Source organism: Leptinotarsa decemlineata, unplaced genomic scaffold (genome assembly GCF_025532065.1).
Source record: "Leptinotarsa decemlineata unplaced genomic scaffold, Ldec_3_MD MMD2_P_RNA_scaffold_2, whole genome shotgun sequence".
NCBI classification, from domain to species: domain Eukaryota; kingdom Metazoa; phylum Arthropoda; class Insecta; order Coleoptera; family Chrysomelidae; genus Leptinotarsa; species Leptinotarsa decemlineata.
In genome coordinates, this window is record NW_027412529.1 from 20,526,888 (window position 1) to 20,545,793 (window position 18,906).

The following is an 18,906-nucleotide window of genomic DNA, read 5'->3' on the forward strand; positions in this document are numbered from 1 at the left end:
TTGTGGAACAAAATTTCGAACATTTTAATTTGAAATAAATTTTGAAATTCGAACAGAAGGTACTAACAGAAACATTCTAATTCTTATTGGTAACAATATTTTTATGAAAATTCAAGCAATGGCTACTATTTCGTTGGAGTCAGAACAAGAAGGTAAAGTTTCCGTTTCTCATTGAATGTCTTCTTCTGATGATTTCAGAATGATCTTCGCGATTATAATATTGTTTGTAACATGATTGTCAGTATATCCCACAGCGACATTGGTAGACTTTCAGCCAAATTTGTGAAGTTTCCACCATTATCAGCAAATAACATTGAATGCTAATGGCCTGTGCAATTTCTTAAATTGGTAAATTTCTATATTCTGCGATTCTCGACTCAAGATTCCCAAAACTGGGGATACCAACAGGTTGAATCAAACATTTTGCTTTTTTGTAATTCACGAATAATCTGTTATGAGGAGTGTGGGATCGTTGAGAATATAAATATTGCCTATACATCAGCAGGTTTTCTCTCCCAATTACAAAAAAGTTATCTCAATATTTGGTTTGAAATCTGGTATTTTCACAAGCAACATGTCTTCCTTTGTTAAAATTACCTTCAGTATTAGATATGTTTCATTATTTGCTTCTCTAATGAATTTGTTGATCTGCTCGCTGTTAAAGACGTCTGAATACTCTATCCTCTATTCTGTTTTTTCTCTTTAAGAAATGCGATAACCTTCGAAAAAGTGGTTTACATTTTCGTCCACTAGAATGGTTCTTTTCAACAAAGAGTACACGCTCCACAAGGTAGATAATGTGACAGTTTTAATAGTTTTGCATTTCTTCATATTCATCCATTTCCAAAACAAATTATTAACGTTTCCGTACCTGAACTTTGATTTTCCAAGCAATAATTGTACTATAGCAACAGCTGCAACATTGGAAATTTCGTAAGAAACTCAGTATCGCTGCTGCTTTCCATACTTCATTGCGATTTTGAACAAAAACCATGCAAAATCACAAAAATCTAAATGTCAACTAATTATATGTCAAGTAGCTGTCAGTCGTAATTTCCCTACTATGATAATGATCAACTGCATTTATCAAAATCATACCTACCAAGATTTTCATATTAACAATGGCAACAATGATATGATTCTTCTCGGCAGACTCTGGGAAGTATGTATTTCCCGGACTATGACTACTTTCTCAGTAGCATTTTTTCGAGAGTTTTCTGGAGTTTGTACTTCCAGTCGGTTGCCGAACGTAAAATTTTTTCTCGAATATCTTAAGAAGACAAAAGTCAAAAAAGGATTTCGACAATAGTAGTTTTGGTAATTTAAAAATTATTAACGTAGTCGAAATGAAAGTATAGCGTATTACACTGGACCAACCAAGTAATAAAAAATCTAACATTTCGATTACAGTGGAAGATGTGGAATACTTGAGAAATTGGATTATTACTGAGTGTAACACAATCAGAAACCATCCTGGTGTTTTTGAAAGAGTTTGGAAGTCACTAGAAAGCCATAATTTTTCGAACAAGCATGCTGTGCATTTGACGTTTGTCCTGGATTGAAGGTAAACTTCGATAAATATATTATCAAAATATCTGATATCAGCGAAATAAAAGAATTACCATCGACTTCTCCTCACATATCGGAAAAAGCAGAAAATGCAGTAGGTGAAAATATATATAATATTTCGACATTATCCGAAAATATTTCGATTGCTTAGTAAGATATGGGTGGAATCTTAATTTTCAATGTGATGGAAACTAAAACAAAAGTACAACGAGCATTCACAATTACCGGCAAATACTATGAAATTAGTAGAAAATATATGCTTGGGCCATTGTTTTCGAAGGACATCTGCAATCGTATTAGTTGATGCCGGTGGTGATATAACTGCATTGAAACGTCATGATGGCTGGAAATCCAATTCAGTGGTGAAAGGCTACACAGAAAATTCAGTTCAGAGTAAAATCAGCATTTCAATACAATTTTTAACCCTATTGAGACTAGCAATAATGAAATAAATGTAAATATTTGTTTCATGATGAATTTTATCAGTTCGGACTTCCATTGACCAATATTACATAAAATGATTTGAAATCCCTGACAGCACCAAAGATTCAAAACAATAGCTAAAAATACAAATTATATTAAGCACAAAAAACCCTGAAATGAAATTATAGTGAAATAAAATACAAGTAAAAAATAGAACAACTGAACAAAAATTCCAAGCCAAGTCAAGCCAAGTTACCTCACGAAGTTTCGATTGTTAGTACTCACAATCGTCTTCGGGTGATGACTGGACTGATTCCTTCAAAAATAGTCAGTTATTTCTCGAAGGAATTAGTCCAGGTATCACCAGACGACGATTGTGGGTACTAACAATCGAAACATCATAGAGTAACTTGGCTTGAAATCTCTAAGTTTATTTGTTATATTTTTTACTTGTATTTCATTTCACCGTAATTTCATTTCAGGGTTTTTTTATTACTTTCAGCTATTCTTTTTGATTTTCAATTTATATTGGTTTTTTTAGGGATTTCAAATCATCTTATATAATATTAGACAATGAAAGTCCGAACTAATGAAATTCAAAATGTAAATATTCCTTCCACTTTCAGATAAGTCGGACCTGGAATGAAATTTCAAAGTGCACACTAAATAATCTTAATATTTTTGAGAAATCGGATTGAACACAATTATTTCGTTCAATATAAATATAAATAGAATGTTTATAGTTTTTTTATATTCATAGTAATACACGAAGTAATACTATCAATTACAATTTTGTAGAATTTTTTAAAGAAATATAAGTAATTACTGTTATTGTGTTCAACACACATATAAATATAATATTCACAGTTCTTCATTATTTATCGAGTGTAGAAATGTTATTGTTACACTTGCAGCATAAACCACACGAAACTCGACTTCAGCTCGTTTCGTATCCCGGTTAATGCTCGTGTATTAATAACCATCATTACAAAATATACTATTATTGGTTGCTCCAAATTTGGTCAGTTACAAAACTTATTTCGTTTGAAGCTTTAAAATGCTCAAAAACCATTATACTATTACTTCCTCGTCTCAGCAAAGGAGCCGGTAAATAAAGTGCCTGTTGTGGTCCAAGTTTGAAGTATTTGCCTAGCGGGAATCCATTCACTATCACCAAACCTTTAGACCATCTCCTCATATCTATATAGGAATCTTTCGGTTCATCGTGGATCAGTAATGTGGCTTGATACATGCAAGGCCCATCGTATGAAGATTGCTTATCCTGAACCTCCAGAGAATTTATCCATTGCTTCTTGAATTCGAGTGGAATGATTGTCCAGTCAGCAATTTCGACATCGTTGATGTAAACTTGTTCTGTGAATAAAAAGATTGTTCATTTTCCAGAAAAAATATGATTCTGACTACTTGAAATTGAAATAATCAAACTTTATCTTTGTCGAGTAGAAAAATATAAACTGTAACATGGACCTTTTTTCAATATGAAGGTGCTAGAGTCAAAAATATAAGAATAGATGGGATAAACTATTTGCTCATGTAGTTATCATATAACGGAAGGAGGTGTTGAAAAAAAAATCCGACTGCCGTTCATCAGGACATTATGTAATGTTAAAAAACACTCACACCGTGAAAAACTTCAGGAGACCGAAACGCAAGACTCATATTTGAAGGTTTTTCAAAGCACTCACTTGCCATTCGTAGCTTCTCTCAACTTTTTTGAATGGCAATATATCATGTGTGATGAATCATTTCCAAAGTAACATCAGGTAAAAAATTATCCCAAAATTTCTGATAACTCTGAGACCATAAGTCAAAATGGAAGCTTTTAGTTTCATTAGAGATGAAAGCGAACCCTGACCTCTTTCCCCGCATGTACTCAGCTTCAACATCATATTTTTCTGATGTCAATATACCATGTGTATACAACATTTGAAGGTTCCCGTTGGGTGAACTTTCAACATATAATATCAATTCGTTCCAACAACCCAAAACAAAGACGATTTAAACAACATATGAGAGACAATTTTGGGTTACTGCTTTATCTGTAAGAGAAATTAAATGTTTTACATCCCGAATAAATATACAGGGTGTTTACTAAACAAGCGCCAAAAATTTGACGGACTATTCCTTGGATTATTCTAAGGATATTTTGTCCCTTGATGATTTTTGATAGGGCGCTTTGTTTCGAAGATACGGAACGAAAGAAATTTCGACAATAACAAATTATTACCCAAAATTACATGTAATGTTTCCTAACCTACAAGAACTTTTGAAAATGACTACTCCCACCCCCGCTCAGATGCAATAATCTAATCTTCTCCTCATCGACTCCAGGACTCTTTCAAAAACACCAGGTTACACCTAGCAATCACACGATTCTCGAATCTCCCACTGTAATCGGAATGTAGTTGATAAGTACCAACGGAATTGTTGTTTATCACTTGGTAGATCCAGTGTAGTATGCTATACTTTTATTACGACTACGTTAATAATTTTTAAATTAACAAAATTGTTATTGCCGAAATACTTTTTCGCCCCGTATCTTCGAAACAAAGCGCCCTAACAAAAATCATCAGAAGACGAAATATCCTTAGAATAGTCCAAGGAATAGTCCCTTGAATTTTTGCCGCGTGTTTAATAATCATCCTGCATAGAAACAACCCGGCAATATAATGAAGTTGTTGGAGTTTCCATTACCTAAAATATACAGGATGAGTCAACAAGATTCCCTCGGTCCATTGCTATCAGAGGAAACAATTTTTCAAACTGTTCATTTTTTGCAGTCATATCGACAAATACTACCTTTCAAAATTATCTTCTCGCATACTGGTTGATTCAGCCGAGCGTGGCCAACCAAAGTAATTTTTTTGAACAGAACAACCAGTATGTGAATACGTCATTCGATCCCCAATTTTTTTAGAGCTATCTAAGGAATTTTAGTTTTCGAATTTCCATTGCGGCATTGCCAAGTTATTCCAGAAAAACCTATTTGTTTAATTCACCACCCGCATGTCTATAGCAATCAAGTGGATTTTTTCAGGAACAGTCAGTCAACATCACTATGATAATTTCGGGAATCCTAACTTTCGGAAACAATATATAGGGTGCTCAAGTTTCATTCATTTTCAAATGTAACATCCTGTATTTTTTCATTTGTTTGAAAAGTTTCAACATTTCACAATATTTTTTATCGGAGGTATACTATATGAAAAACAGATATTTTACAAATTAAACTGTAACCACAAAAATTCATTTATTTACGTTCACTCAAATTTGTTTCAATATGAACAATAACGCCTGAATTTTTTATTGGATAGAAAAATCCAAAAGATGTTCAAAATGGCGACCATTTTTTGCCTCTACACGTTCCAGCATATCCTCTGGGATTTCCCTGAAAGCTCTAGTGATTCTTCGTTTCATGTATTCTCTAGATGTTGAAGGAATTTGGTAGACAATCCATTTGATATACCCCCATAAAAAATCCATTTTGGTCAGGTCAGGTGATCTGGGTGCCCACGCCACAGGCCCATAAGCCACAGGCCCATAGGCCACAGGCCTATACATTTTTGATTGGAATGATCGTTGCGGTATTTCCGTACCTCAGTTTCAAAATGTGGTGTTGCATCGCCTTGTTGTAACAACATTCTAGGTGTTGTTCCATATGGAAACTTGTCCAATAAATTCGAAAACTCATGCCGAAGAAACCTTACATATTTTCTTCCAGTGAGATGCCCATCTAAAAGATACGGACCGATAACTCTTCTTCCGAGAATTCCAACCCAAACATCAAGTGACCAACGCTTTTGATGGTTCAGGCAACGAACAAAATGGGGGTTTTCCTTTTCATAATAATGCATGTTATGCCGATTCACACTTCCATTTTTATGGAAAGTCGCTTCATCAGAAAATAACACGAAATCAAAAAATCATTTTCATTATTGATCTTTTCTAAGCCTCATCGGCAAAATTGAACACGTTTTTCAAAATCTCTTCCTCTCAACTCTTGCAACAATTGCATGTGGTAAGGAAAAAAGGAAATTTGCTTGCTCATTTCATTCGAGACACGCTGGTTTGAGAAAATCCTAATTCCCTGCTCAGGTCTCGGGTTGTCTTCTTTCGGGAAACTTCTCTTTATGAATCCTAGATTCAAGGAGACAGTTTTCGTCACTTTTCTCTAAAGCATAGACCGTTTGCACCATATCTTACAATACATAATTCATAATAGAAATGATTCAAACTACACGCGAAAGAAACTTCAACACATGGCGTTATTGGCAAATTCCAAGAATAATTTTTTGATGTCAGTCAAGGATAACTGGGTTTTGAAAGAAAAAAAGCAGTATAAATATTCTTTAGGTTTTTTACGTATTTCTCATCGTTGAAACCCCTGATAACTATCACGAGATGGTCTGAAAAATGCTAATGTACTGGCGATTAGTTTGAATATTCGAAAAACTTTGAGTAAGTGAACGTAAGAAAATACATTTTTTTTTTGTTACAACACTTACCAAACTTGGTTTAATTTGTGAAATATCAGTTTTTCGTATAGTATACTCCTGATAAAAGATGTGGTGAATTGTTGAAACATTTCAATAAGATGAAAAAATACAGTGTGTTCCATTTGGAAAAGTTGAATTATGACTGTTTGAAAATGAATAAAATTTGACCGGTTTTATCGAGCACCCTATATACCAAAATATGTTTTTCCGTTAACCAGCTGTCACTGTTGTCTATGAAGCAATAAAGAATGTGTGTAAACTTTCATGGCCGAAGATGTGCCAAAGCTATTTTTTGGTCGTGATCTGCGTGTTTCTATGCTTAACGTTTCGACTACTACTGCAAAAGACATGATCAAAAGTCATGATATCACGGTCAAAGTGCTCGAATTGTTGTTGTTCTCAACACAGAAATTGGTAGATTATGCGTTGAGAATAACGTTGAGTGTGTTATTTCACACATGTTTCACCTCAGCAGATGATTGAGCCCGGTTTATGTTGAATTGACTTGTTGCGAATAACCTATACTGCGGTTTGTTCAATTCAAAATTTTCTTGTATCCATTCAGGAACTCTGGATTTCCAGGTGGTTGTCTTTCCGGCTGAATTTCGAAAGAGAGAAATTGGAGCCTATTAACTACATTGAAGTGATTTCAAGGATTTCATTCTATATCAGAAACATCAATAGTTTTTCACTCACCTTGCCATAGTCCTTTGAACGTTTGATTGTACTGCAATATATTCCCTCCGTGCATCCTGCCCCACTCTTCAACAATGATATCAACTGTCGCATTAAACAACTTAACCTCGTTTAATTTCAGGGTTGAATCCTTCATCCGCCAATAACCAAAATTATTCAAGTCACTGGAGTTTTCTAGAAAAGGTGATACTAGTTCGCCATTTACCAATACCATGACTGTATCACAAACATGACCTACAATTTTCAGAATAGATCCAGCTTCCAGATCGATATTTTCTTTTCTGTAAACAATATAACCGTAACTTTGGCCAGATCCATTGTTGATTTTGAGGTTTTCCATCGCAATTACTTGCTTACTTTTCAATAAATATGGTGGGAAATTGTTTATTATCTCGAATAATTTGATTTGTTTATCTATTACCACAGATGAATAGGATATTCTCGGAATCAATTCTGGAGGATCGGGTATGAACGTTTTCACGACGTTGTATTTTTCCAGGAGTTCTTTAACTGCATAATACTTTTCTGTATAGTCACCAGCTTCATTGAGGGGTGCATCATAGTCGTAACTAGTAGTTGTAGGTAAAAAGGCTGAGTTGTCTAACAAGTCGTTATCTGAAAAAAAAAAGTAATGGACTAAAAAAATAGAATTTGTCTCCGCCCGGAATATCAAAATAATTTTGATAATGTATTATTATTATTATTACTAATGATGAACCAAGTTATATTTTCGTAGAAGAAATGAAGGTTCCATCGACTTTTTGTGGGTTTTTTCATCTTCCACAATCTGAAAAAGAATTGAAAATTTTTGAAATCTGAAGTTTCAATTGTTGTGGGTCAATGAACTTGAATTCGGTTTTTCATTTATTTGCTGCAATATAACAAAATATAACTATTTCCCACCATTGGTTTTCCTATCCAATGCGTTAAGCCGTTATTGAAGAGAACAAATTCCGAGTTAGAAGGCCATGGTCGAATGGAACCTAGAATACCACTAGTTATGCACGCCACTCCTCTCCAATAAAAGAGAAAGGTTAAATCTGGCGGGTTGGCTGTCCTTGTTCATCTTTCATTGCCTGAACCACTGTGCATGCTGTTTTTTTGGCGAGTGCATTGGCTTGGGATGTGGAGTTTGAGCAAACCAGCCGCTTATGAGTAGGTATCTTCGATAGCACTATTAGTGCTTTATGGAGTTTACTTTCCGAGAAACTTCCTTCTCTTCCAGAGGTGAGATTTTTGAGGTTGAAAACAAAGTGAATGACATACAATAATCTTTTCGATTTTGTTAAGTCATGTCGAAATAATATCAACCAAATGGGTCCATCAAACCACAATGGATGAAATATCAACTGTAAAGGCAAAAGTCTACGCGAGGAACAATCTGAAGGATTACCTGCGGACCCCACGTGGAACCAATACTCTGGAAGGTGAATTCGATTTCATTGTACTTTATATAATCTTCACAGATCCGAAAATACTATATTTGATTCACTTTTCTTGTTTCTTCGAGATAACCAACCGTAATCAACGATGACTATTCGACAGATTCGTTTAATTACTCTCGTAAATAATGTGTAAAAGCCAAATGGAATAAATTCATTATTTCGGTTACGGTACGCATATTTTAACAAAATCCCGAAACACGTCATATTCGATTTATAATTTTTTCAACAGAAAAATGCTATCCCTACCTTTAATCCTTGTCGAATGACAGGTATAACCCCAAATTTTTTAAATGGAAAGCATAGGCTTGTGATATATCGTTCGATATATATCTATTCAAAAATGATATCGCTTTCGAATTGATTGCAACAAATAAGATAAATTGAATTGAAATCATATGGTTACTGAAATGCGATAAAATACACCCAAAACTTATTGCAATATACTCAAAACTTATTTAATGTTGAGGTATTGATAATAAGAAAGTAAGCAAAAACCATGGCAATGTTCTTTTTAAATGGTATCCTTTAAAAAACTGTAGTTTAAAACGCCTTGTCAACTTGTTTTGTATGTTACAACATTAGTTGTCAGTATTTTAATTGTTTTGACTTCAAGTCTGACAAATGGTTCGATAAACGGAAATGCATGAAATAACAGTTTTACAAATGATTGGTTACGGAGATGAAACCCGAACATAACGTAAAGTAGCTCGCCTATTTCATGAGAAATTTCCTTAATTTACCGCCCATATCTGGTCATGTGGGGCAGATAAAAAAAGCAGCTGCCAATGCAATGAGTGATGAACTCAAATTAGATGTGATGCTTGAGTTTGAGGAACACCCATATACATCGCGTAGACAGGAATCCACTACATTCAACGTTAGCCATACATCGATAGTAAACACATTAAAAAAAATAAAATGCATCTTTTTAAAATAAAACGTACTCAGGAGCTTATGGAAGACAATTCGATCTAACTTATTTGTGAGCAAATAATGGACATGTTGGATAACAATATCATCCAATTAATCACTCCTAAAAATATAACCCTTTCAATTCAAACAAGATGTTATGTTTTCTGATGAGGGTACTTTGTCTCTTAACGGTCATGCTAATCGGCAAAATTGCCGCTACTGTTCAACGGAAAATCCTCACTGGACGAAAGAAGAACACACGTAATATCCTCAAAAGGGTAATTTTTGGAAAGGGATTGTAGAAAACCATATCATTGGTCCCTTTTTCATTGAGGGCAACGAATGGCGATAATTATTTGGCACTACTTGAAAATGGTGTCATTCCAAGTTTATATCCTGATCCAGGAAACCCTCAAATTCCAGTGAATACGATATGATTTCAGCAGGATGGAGCACCACCACATTACCAAGTTAATGTCCGGCAATACCTCGATACATTTCCCAATCGGTGGATAGGAAGGCAAGGATCGATTGAATGGCTAACGCGATCACGTGATCATTCATCATTGGATTTTTTTATGAGGATATGTAAAGAGCAATGGGTACAAAACTAAACCTTCAGATTTGAATGAGTCAAAAGAACGAATAACGTCTGCGATTGGATGGGTGACTCCTAATATGTTAAATAATGTTAGAAGAGAGTTTTATTTGAGATTAGAATGTTGCTAAGCGTTTGCGGTGAACATTTTGGAAATCTACTTCGTTAACAACCATAGTTCTTTTTCGTATTCTACATTTCATTACGTTTTGCATTATATTTTAGTTTTTGAGTGTATTTTATCGAATTTCGATAACCACATGATTTTAATTTATTTTATTTTAGTTGTTGCAATACACTTCGAAGCGATAACATTTTCGAATAGAGAATGAAGAGACCTTTCAAACGATATATCACAAACCTATACTTCCTATTAAAAATATTGAGGGTTGTACCTGTCATTCGAAATGGGTTGAAGGTAGGGGTGGCATTATTACGTTGAAGAATGTCAGATTATAATATTCATTTCACGTGTTTCGGGATTTTTTTTAAATATGTACAGTAACCGAAATAATGAATTTATTCCATTTGGCTTTTACACACTGTGTGTATATTTTGTTTCATTTATTTTCCATCCGATAAATAAATTTCTACTTCATTTTATTTGATATTTCTTCTAAATCTAGACCAATCTCTTCGCCATCCAACATTTTATATCCACACAAAAATATGTTTTTCAATACTCACTGAGATGGGCTCCATTACCAAAAGCAAAGTTACATCCTCCGTGAAACATATAAATATTCACTGATGCGGGATATTTGAGGATTCGTTCGTAAACGTCTCTCATATCAGAAGTACTTCTAGTTTGATGATTATCTGTCCAATGATCAAACCATCCAATCCAAAATTCCATTACCATTAGGGGCCTATTCAAAATAACAAAAATATTTTAGATTTCACTGATTTCGCTTGCAGGATTTGTTTCGTTTACTGAACATATGAGGTGGCATTTTGTGAACAGTGTTAGGGATTAGCTCCATAAGAACCAAATATAATCTCCACATGTCCCAATCATCTAAATTTTGATAAATTCATCTTCGAATTTGTGTCAAAATCAGTCACAAAACATCAACGCCTTGTTCAAGCGATAAAAATGAAACTTTTTCATTTATGAATATACTCAGGGAAAAAGATTGGTTGGGTAACAGAATCAATTTTTTTGAAGTGAACAATTGTTTTCTTGCCGACGTTTCGAATTCAATTAAATTCTTCTTCATGTCGACATGTACTTTTGTCTGGTTTTCTCGAAAATTTGGTTGTTGCAATGTTTTTTATTTTTTATTCTGTATCCGATATGTCTGATGGTTTTCAAAATAGTTATATTATCAACACGGAGAAACTACTTTTCGAGACCTGAAAAAGAATTTAATTGAATTCGAAACGTTGGCAATGAAACAATTGTTTTTTTAAGAAAAATTGATCATGTTTCCCAACCAACCTATCTTCAGAAAAATTATTGGATCACTAAACTTGTTAACCAATACTTAATTTCATTTTTAAAATTTCTCTTCACTAAAAGTTACTTTTAAAATTTTAAAATATTAGCAGTTTCTTTCATCATTCGATACGAAATTAATGAATAATTCTTCAAAATATGTTTACTGCGTAAAACACTTACTTATTGGGTTGCAGTTCGTTCAATCTCCCCAAGTAATTTTCTGGCGAATCTCCAAAATTAACCGTCTGAAATAATACTCCAGGAAGTGTTCCAGAGTCTCCCCTAGCGATTGCATTATCGGAAGTAACTAAGAGTTCCACAATATCATTATCCAAATATAACTGACGAAGGGCTCTCAGATATATCTTGGAAGGAGCAAAATTTCCATAACCCGTATATCCATATTCGTTCTCTATTTGGAATGCTATTATTGGCCCCCCTTTTGAAAATTGATACTTTCTGACGATAGGTAGGAGTTTATTGAAATACCTGAAATGAAAAAAATTAATAAATGTTGAGAGTGAAGTTGATACGTAAACTTATGTAGTTTTATTTCACTTCCAATTGAATGAGTTTATTCCAGATATATAAAAATTATTAGTCATCAGGAAGACACAGGTAAGTTTTAACCAGCCAGGCCGAAATGTTCAACTGTGAAATCGTGCTTTTGGATATCCTGTAGAGATTTCATCTGAGTAGTCAATATTGATTTTCAAGGTGCTCCTTTAAGAAGGTGGGAAGACTCCCTCCCAACTTGATGACCGCTTCAAACTTCGCATACTTGAGCATCTGTGAATGAGCAGTGAATTTTTGGTCTATGTTTTGAAAAAATCAATCTCTGAGCATAAGCTTTTTCTGACCTGCTCAGGAATAGTATCATTTCTCTCCCAATACTGCTACTGCTGCTCAAGACTTTCGTCTTTTTCGTCTTTTCGCGATAAGTCACTATGTGACTGCTTCACCTAGCCTTCTAGGTTTGTTAACAGGATTCAGAGGTGGGGAACTGAGAAGCTCTTGCTCTTGTCTGAAACAGGCACTTCAACCGTCGCGCACCAACCAAGTTGGTTGGTGAAGGTGAAGAAGCCAAATGGGTTGGTGAAATTCACATCGAGAAGAGTATTGCATTTCTGTTGATTGGGAAAAGTGCTAGTTATGGATTCATTCTACGCCAGAAGTTCCAGGTCTACCTCTTATTCTTGATTCAATGTTACAGGAAGGACAGTTGGGGTAGTTTTCTCAACTTCTGGCTCTTGTATAGAGTCAGTGTGGAACACTTTGGCCACTTCCTTATCCATAAATGGTTCCAGCTAGGAAAATGAGGTCCATTAGGAAAGAGCCAGGTATTTCGAAGGTTCCCTCAGTGACGTTAAGGTGAAATGTGAATTCTGTTTGAAAAATTTCATTGGAATGGTGGATCGGTGATGCATGTTTCAAATTGTTCAGGTATATTGGTTAGTTCTGAATAGTTTGAATATTTCTGTTCCAGTAAAACAGAGAGTCTCAATGCAGTAGAAAAAGATATTATCTAATGTGCATATTCCCGCTTGGTAACATTTCTTCAATTCAGTTTTGTTTCATATGTCTACATACCGAAAATCATCTCTTTCGTATTCATATTACAGATCTTAAAACTTTCCTTGCATTCCGTTTCGGTTAATTTCATGCATTGGGATTTACATAGTAAAATCCTGATCACTAATGAGTGAGCGGTTCGAAAATAACTAAACGGTTTACAAATTTAATTCTTTCTGCCATAACACCACGAAAGACTGAATTGGAGATTCAGTATGCTTGTTGACTTCGAGATAGCGTAGCTGCTAAATACGCATGTCCAGAGTACAGGAACACCGGGTTTGAATCCTGGTCGACCACATTTTTCAATTCAATTTTATTTTTCATATGCTTACATAAGCAAAAGGGAAAACTAAAAATGCTGGTTTTATTTTTTCACGAATGGAATTGGTAATTCAGAAAATAAAAAAAAGTTGTATTTTATTTGAAATGTCCTATAACGATGTAACAATAAATGTTTGATAAAATGTTTCGTCTCAACACGGCCACCATCATTCTGTTGTCAGAAGAGGCAGGCCCTCTTTCATTACAAACATTGATAAAGCGATACAATCACTATTCAGTGGTATATCACACTTAATATGTTTATAGCGTTACATTGAAAATAATAGCATCCTCAGTGAAAAAATTTGACAGAAAATCAATTTATTTTATAATGAATTTCTGGGGAAATATAAAACCAATATGAAAAACGAATTGAACATAACAAACTTCAATACATGCTCAAGTTGATGACCGCTTTGTTGAATGGACATGAATCGTTTGTCCATACAATTTCTGTGGCAATCATTTTATATTATGAGTGTAATTCTATCACATGCATCTCTTATTTTTTGTTTGAGATGGTTGATATCTGTACTAGGTGTCGAAAAATATTCATATGTTATGTATCCCTAGAAATAAAAAATTAAAGGAGTAAGGTTTGAGAATCGTACTGGCCAGGCAATCGATCCATTGTTTTCAATCCATTTTGTTGAAATATTGCATCTGAATGTTTTCCTTGTATTGCTATATTATGTGAGGGAACACCGCCTTGTTGTAAATATATTTCGCGGCGGATGTTCGATGGCAATTCGTCTAAGTAGCCATCGAACTCTTTTGATAAAAAATGTAGATATATTACATCATTCATACGCTCATTGCGAAAGTCTGTCAAAACAACCATTTTTGATGAATTTTGAGTCGTCCGTCCAATCATTTTTCTACAAATACTTCCAACCTCCTAATTCTACGTCTTAACCAATTTGCTGCAATTCGTACTCTCCTTTCATAAATCCCTTCATGAGTATGAAAAACTTTGCATATCCTGTATCATTTGTATTAGTTGAAGCTTTCGCGGCCGAGAATTTCAGTGACACTATTTTTCGGGTTTGAAGGACGTCGATTTTTGGAATTTCTTCCTGACGTTTCGCTGGCGCATGTATCTAGCATCTTCTGAGGTTCATACTGAATTTTTAGAGAATTAATCAGTCAATTTTCATGAAACTGATATACGAGGTCTTTTAAAAAAATAAGATGAATGTTCAAATTTCGCTAGTTACGCACATTCCGTAAGCGATTTTTTTCATTATATAATGTTGGTAAACTCGTCTCGAACATATGTTTACAGTTTCAGCTATTCAGCATATTCAGTTTGTTAGTGAGAAGTTTATTTACTTCAAATTTTATGGTATCTATTCTGATAGAGGTATTCATAAGATTCAATATTGAAAGTCTTGAATCACGAAGAAAACTTGCTGGAATAATTTTTCTGTATAAATTACTGCACAACAATGTGGATGCTATGGAGGTGATGGAGGTGTTATCTCTTATATGTTTCTGTATGCCTTATTTTAGAACTAGATGTACAACATGTTTTTACATCCGACTGGCTAGAACCAGTTTGTACCTTAATTCACCTATCTTTAGCATTTGCAATTATTTCAATTCAATTTCAAATTTATGTGATATCAATTTTGATTTCCTAGAATATATTGTTGACACTGCATCTCAATATTTCATTGAAAATTTTTAATTTTCTGGTACAGTTTTTTATTTTATTTTATTATACTTATTATAATTTTGTTCATTTTCTCAAATTGTAACTTTGTAATTATAAGGACCTATATTACTTCTTCAACATACTTAGTTTACCCTGTGAACGGTTTTTTAACGGTTGTAGCAGGGGAGCCCACAATTCAAAATGGGGATTTACTCGAGCGTCATTGAGTCATATTAGGTTGCAAAGCTTAGATGATAAGAAGAAAAAAATGTTACATAATATATACTTTTTCATCGGTGGGGGAAGCGGCTATAGATTTTTAAATATGTAAAAAATACTGTTGCATGGACATACTCGAGCGCGTCAGATATTGATAGCATCAATGTCCTACGTATTTTTAATAATGTTGGTATGTTAATCTGATCGTTTGCGTGATGTGGGTGGTTGTACGTAAGGGTTAAAAGTGAAAAGAAAAAAATCAATCGAGCGCGTCAGATTTTCTAAGGGGGTGTTGAGTGCAACAAAAAAAAGCTCTCATTCAATAATCTGACGATTTCGATCTGACGCAAACTCGCGACCATTATTATAATGTGCAAAAAAAATTCGTCATTTTGAAATACTCAAGCGCGTCAGATTAAGATATATATGGTTCATCTTTATGTTTTAGACGTGCTGTCTCATAATCTGACGATTACCTAGAGGGATTCCCTTGATCTGACAAAAACAATATTTTTTTTTATTTTTTTTCAATTCATTGAACTTAAATAATTGAAAACCTCAGAAATATCATGGAAATAAATAAGTGTATGTTTTTTAAGGTAGAATACTTATATTTATATATAATTTTTAAAAAATGCTAAAAAAAATTGATTAATTAATGAAGGGAAGAGAAATGAAACTCCCTATGTTCTTTACCACTTTTATTTGTAACTAACGTTACTGCAGTTTCGTCCTATAGGGACATTTTCAAACTTATATATTGTATAAGTTTGAAAATGTCCTCATATATTGTATAAGTTTGAAAATGTCCTTATAGGACTAAACTGCAGTAACGTTACAAATAAAAGTGGTAAAAAACATAGAAAGTTTAATTTCTCTTCTCTTCATTATGATTTCCTACCACGTAGTGACGGCTACATCCATCAATTGATTGATCATCTTCATCTTCATCTTCATCACGAACGAGTCTCAGCTGTGATCAGCTGTGATGGCGTCATGGCAACAGAATTCAGAGTGAGGACGGAGTGAGAGAGTAATAGATAGAAAAAAGTGAATAGAGGAAGAGAAACTCTGAGAGAAAAATATAGGTATCACACAGCTGCACGCATTAAACTTCATCGACGAATTTTTGTTATTACGGCTTGCGGAAATCGTCAGATTATATATTTTTCTTTATCCTTGAATTATTTCCTTCAAAATAAAAAAAATAGCTACGCTCGAGAATGTCGAAATGGCGTTATTTTTTTACAACTTTGCTGACCTCTCCTTTCTTTACGTCACTCTCAAATTGTTAGATTACTGGAATATACACTTTTTAGCAGGTAATTAACTCACCCTACCTTAATCTGACGCACTCGAGAATTTATGATGATCAATTTTTTTTCACTAATCTGATCCTTTATCCCTCACAGGGGGCCTTATATATGGGGCTCATATTTGGTGGAGGTACTTAATCGGTACAAGGTATCCCCCTGTATATTAATCTGCCGCGCTTCAGTAAATCCCGAAATCCCCGCTTGGGCTCCCCTATTATTGGGAAATAAAGGCTATTGTTACTATTATTGTCAACTGGTGACGAATCATATGGTATATGGATATGATATCGAAACCATAGTCCAATCGTCCCAATGGAAAAGCCCAGGAGAGCCAAGACCAAAAAAAAACACGCTAAGTTCGATCAAATATCAAGATTTTACTCAGTGTTTTCTTCAATTATCGTGGCGTAGTGCATCAGGAGTTCTTGGTACACAGTCGTACAGTCAATACGGAGTATTATCTTGAAGTTATGCGACCCTTGTGAGAAGCAATACGAAAAAACGTCCGGAAAAACAGTTTATGTTTGTTGCATCAAGATAATGTACTCGCTCACTCATCAATGCCAACAACACCGTTATCATACATCAGTCACCATATATACCGGATTTGCCCCCCTGCGACTTTTTTCTATTCCCAAGATTGGAGGATGGGGGCATGAAAGGATGACATTTTGCGACGATTGAGGAGATAAAGACAAAATGGTTGAGAGAGATCAAGAAAAAGTGCATATCAGAATTGCTTCGAGGATTGGGAAAACCGCTGGCACAAATGTATTATATAAAGTGGACTACTTTGAAGAGGGCGAAATAGAAATTGAGGAATAAATGAATGTTTTCGAAAAAAAAAAAATTCACTTCATTTTTTTAATAGACCTCGTATTTTTTTATTCAGTAGGTTGTCAAGCATAGTGTCAAATAAAGTTGAAAACGAACATCTGCATTTTCTTTAATTTTCGTGTCGTGTTCTATTTTTTTCAGTTACAGGTTGCTGGAATGGAGTTAGCAGTGTGCGGTTGGCTTTAGTCACCTGATAATGCCCAGTATTTAATGAAACTCAGATATTGTTGGCGTATACGATGAATAATAGTGAGACACAACATGTCCAATACCAGCCCGAATTGGATGTCTCTCCATTCACAACACTTACATTGAGTTGGTAAAATTTATTATTATATGGGGATTTTACCCGCCACAATTTCTTTTTCATTCAGCTTTCTCTTATCTTTTCAATTGAGATGATAAGATGAATAGAAAATAAAGATATTTAGAACAAAGAATGTAAACTTTATCGGTCAGAAATAACTGTGTGAAAGCTATTTTCCAAGTTTTTTTAACCGTGGTCCGTAGGTTTTATGCCTGACGTTTCGTCTATTACTGCGGTATACATTATCGAAGAGATGAGTAACGGTTCGCAGTGCCTGAGTCGATGCTCGAGTTGTTCCACTCGTTCTGATCGCATCAACTACGAGGCAATGAACATCAATAAAATTTGGCGGCTACCTGTTCTTATAGGTACACAAACAAGGTCAGGTAATCCAATTCATTGATAATCGAGCCAGAACACTAATAATAATATAAAACCAGAGTCAAATACCAACATTGTAGTTAATGTGGTCGAAACGACGGGAACAACAACTCGGGCACTGCGATCGTTATCATATCGCCTTTGATGATGTCTACCGCAGTGGTAGATGAAACATCAGGCATGAAAACCTACAGACCACGGCCAAGACCCCGAAAATAGCTTTCACACAGGTATTTAGAACACGTAAGGACATTATTGCATTATTGAAATGCAAGAAGTATATTAGATTTTGACTGAAACACACTCGCTTTAAAATAATTTGAAAATCAGTTTATTATCTTCAAGATCTGAATACAAAATTATTCACAGTTATATCTCTCAGAGTTCTCCTCAATCATGAAAAGTAATTTCACAACAACCAAAATAATAAAATACTCAAGATATGTTTTTTGATTTTGAAAATGATTACGGTGATATATAATATAAGTAGTTGTTTACAGCTGATTCTCGGCCTCCCCCACCACTATGACGTATTAATTGCTTTTTTATTGGTTGTTGTTTGGTGAAGTTTTTTTGTTGTGCAGTGAAGTCAAGGCGTTGTGACCTTGAAGTGTCTGGTGCATGGATCGTTCAGAATTTTTTTTTCATATGAGATTTTTGTGTGTTTATGTGTGTGTGTAGGAGAATGCACG

General features: G+C 34.4%; 1 protein-coding gene across 1 annotated transcript in view; it reads right to left on the bottom strand.

Moving 5' to 3' along the window:
* Positions 1-2,711: 2,711 nt before the first annotated feature.
* The window catches only part of LOC111513077 (beta-galactosidase-1-like protein 3), a 28,814-nt gene continuing 12,619 nt past the window's right edge, over positions 2,712-18,906 (bottom strand). Inside the window, exons 2-5 of the mRNA XM_074185330.1 lie at positions 11,782-12,090; positions 10,848-11,029; positions 7,206-7,820; positions 2,712-3,366 (exon numbers count right to left, since the gene is read on the bottom strand). Of these exons, the coding sequence (XP_074041431.1) occupies positions 2,993-3,366; positions 7,206-7,820; positions 10,848-11,029; positions 11,782-12,090 (1,480 nt within the window). The 3' untranslated portion in view covers positions 2,712-2,992. The remainder of the gene's footprint in view (positions 3,367-7,205; positions 7,821-10,847; positions 11,030-11,781; positions 12,091-18,906) is intronic.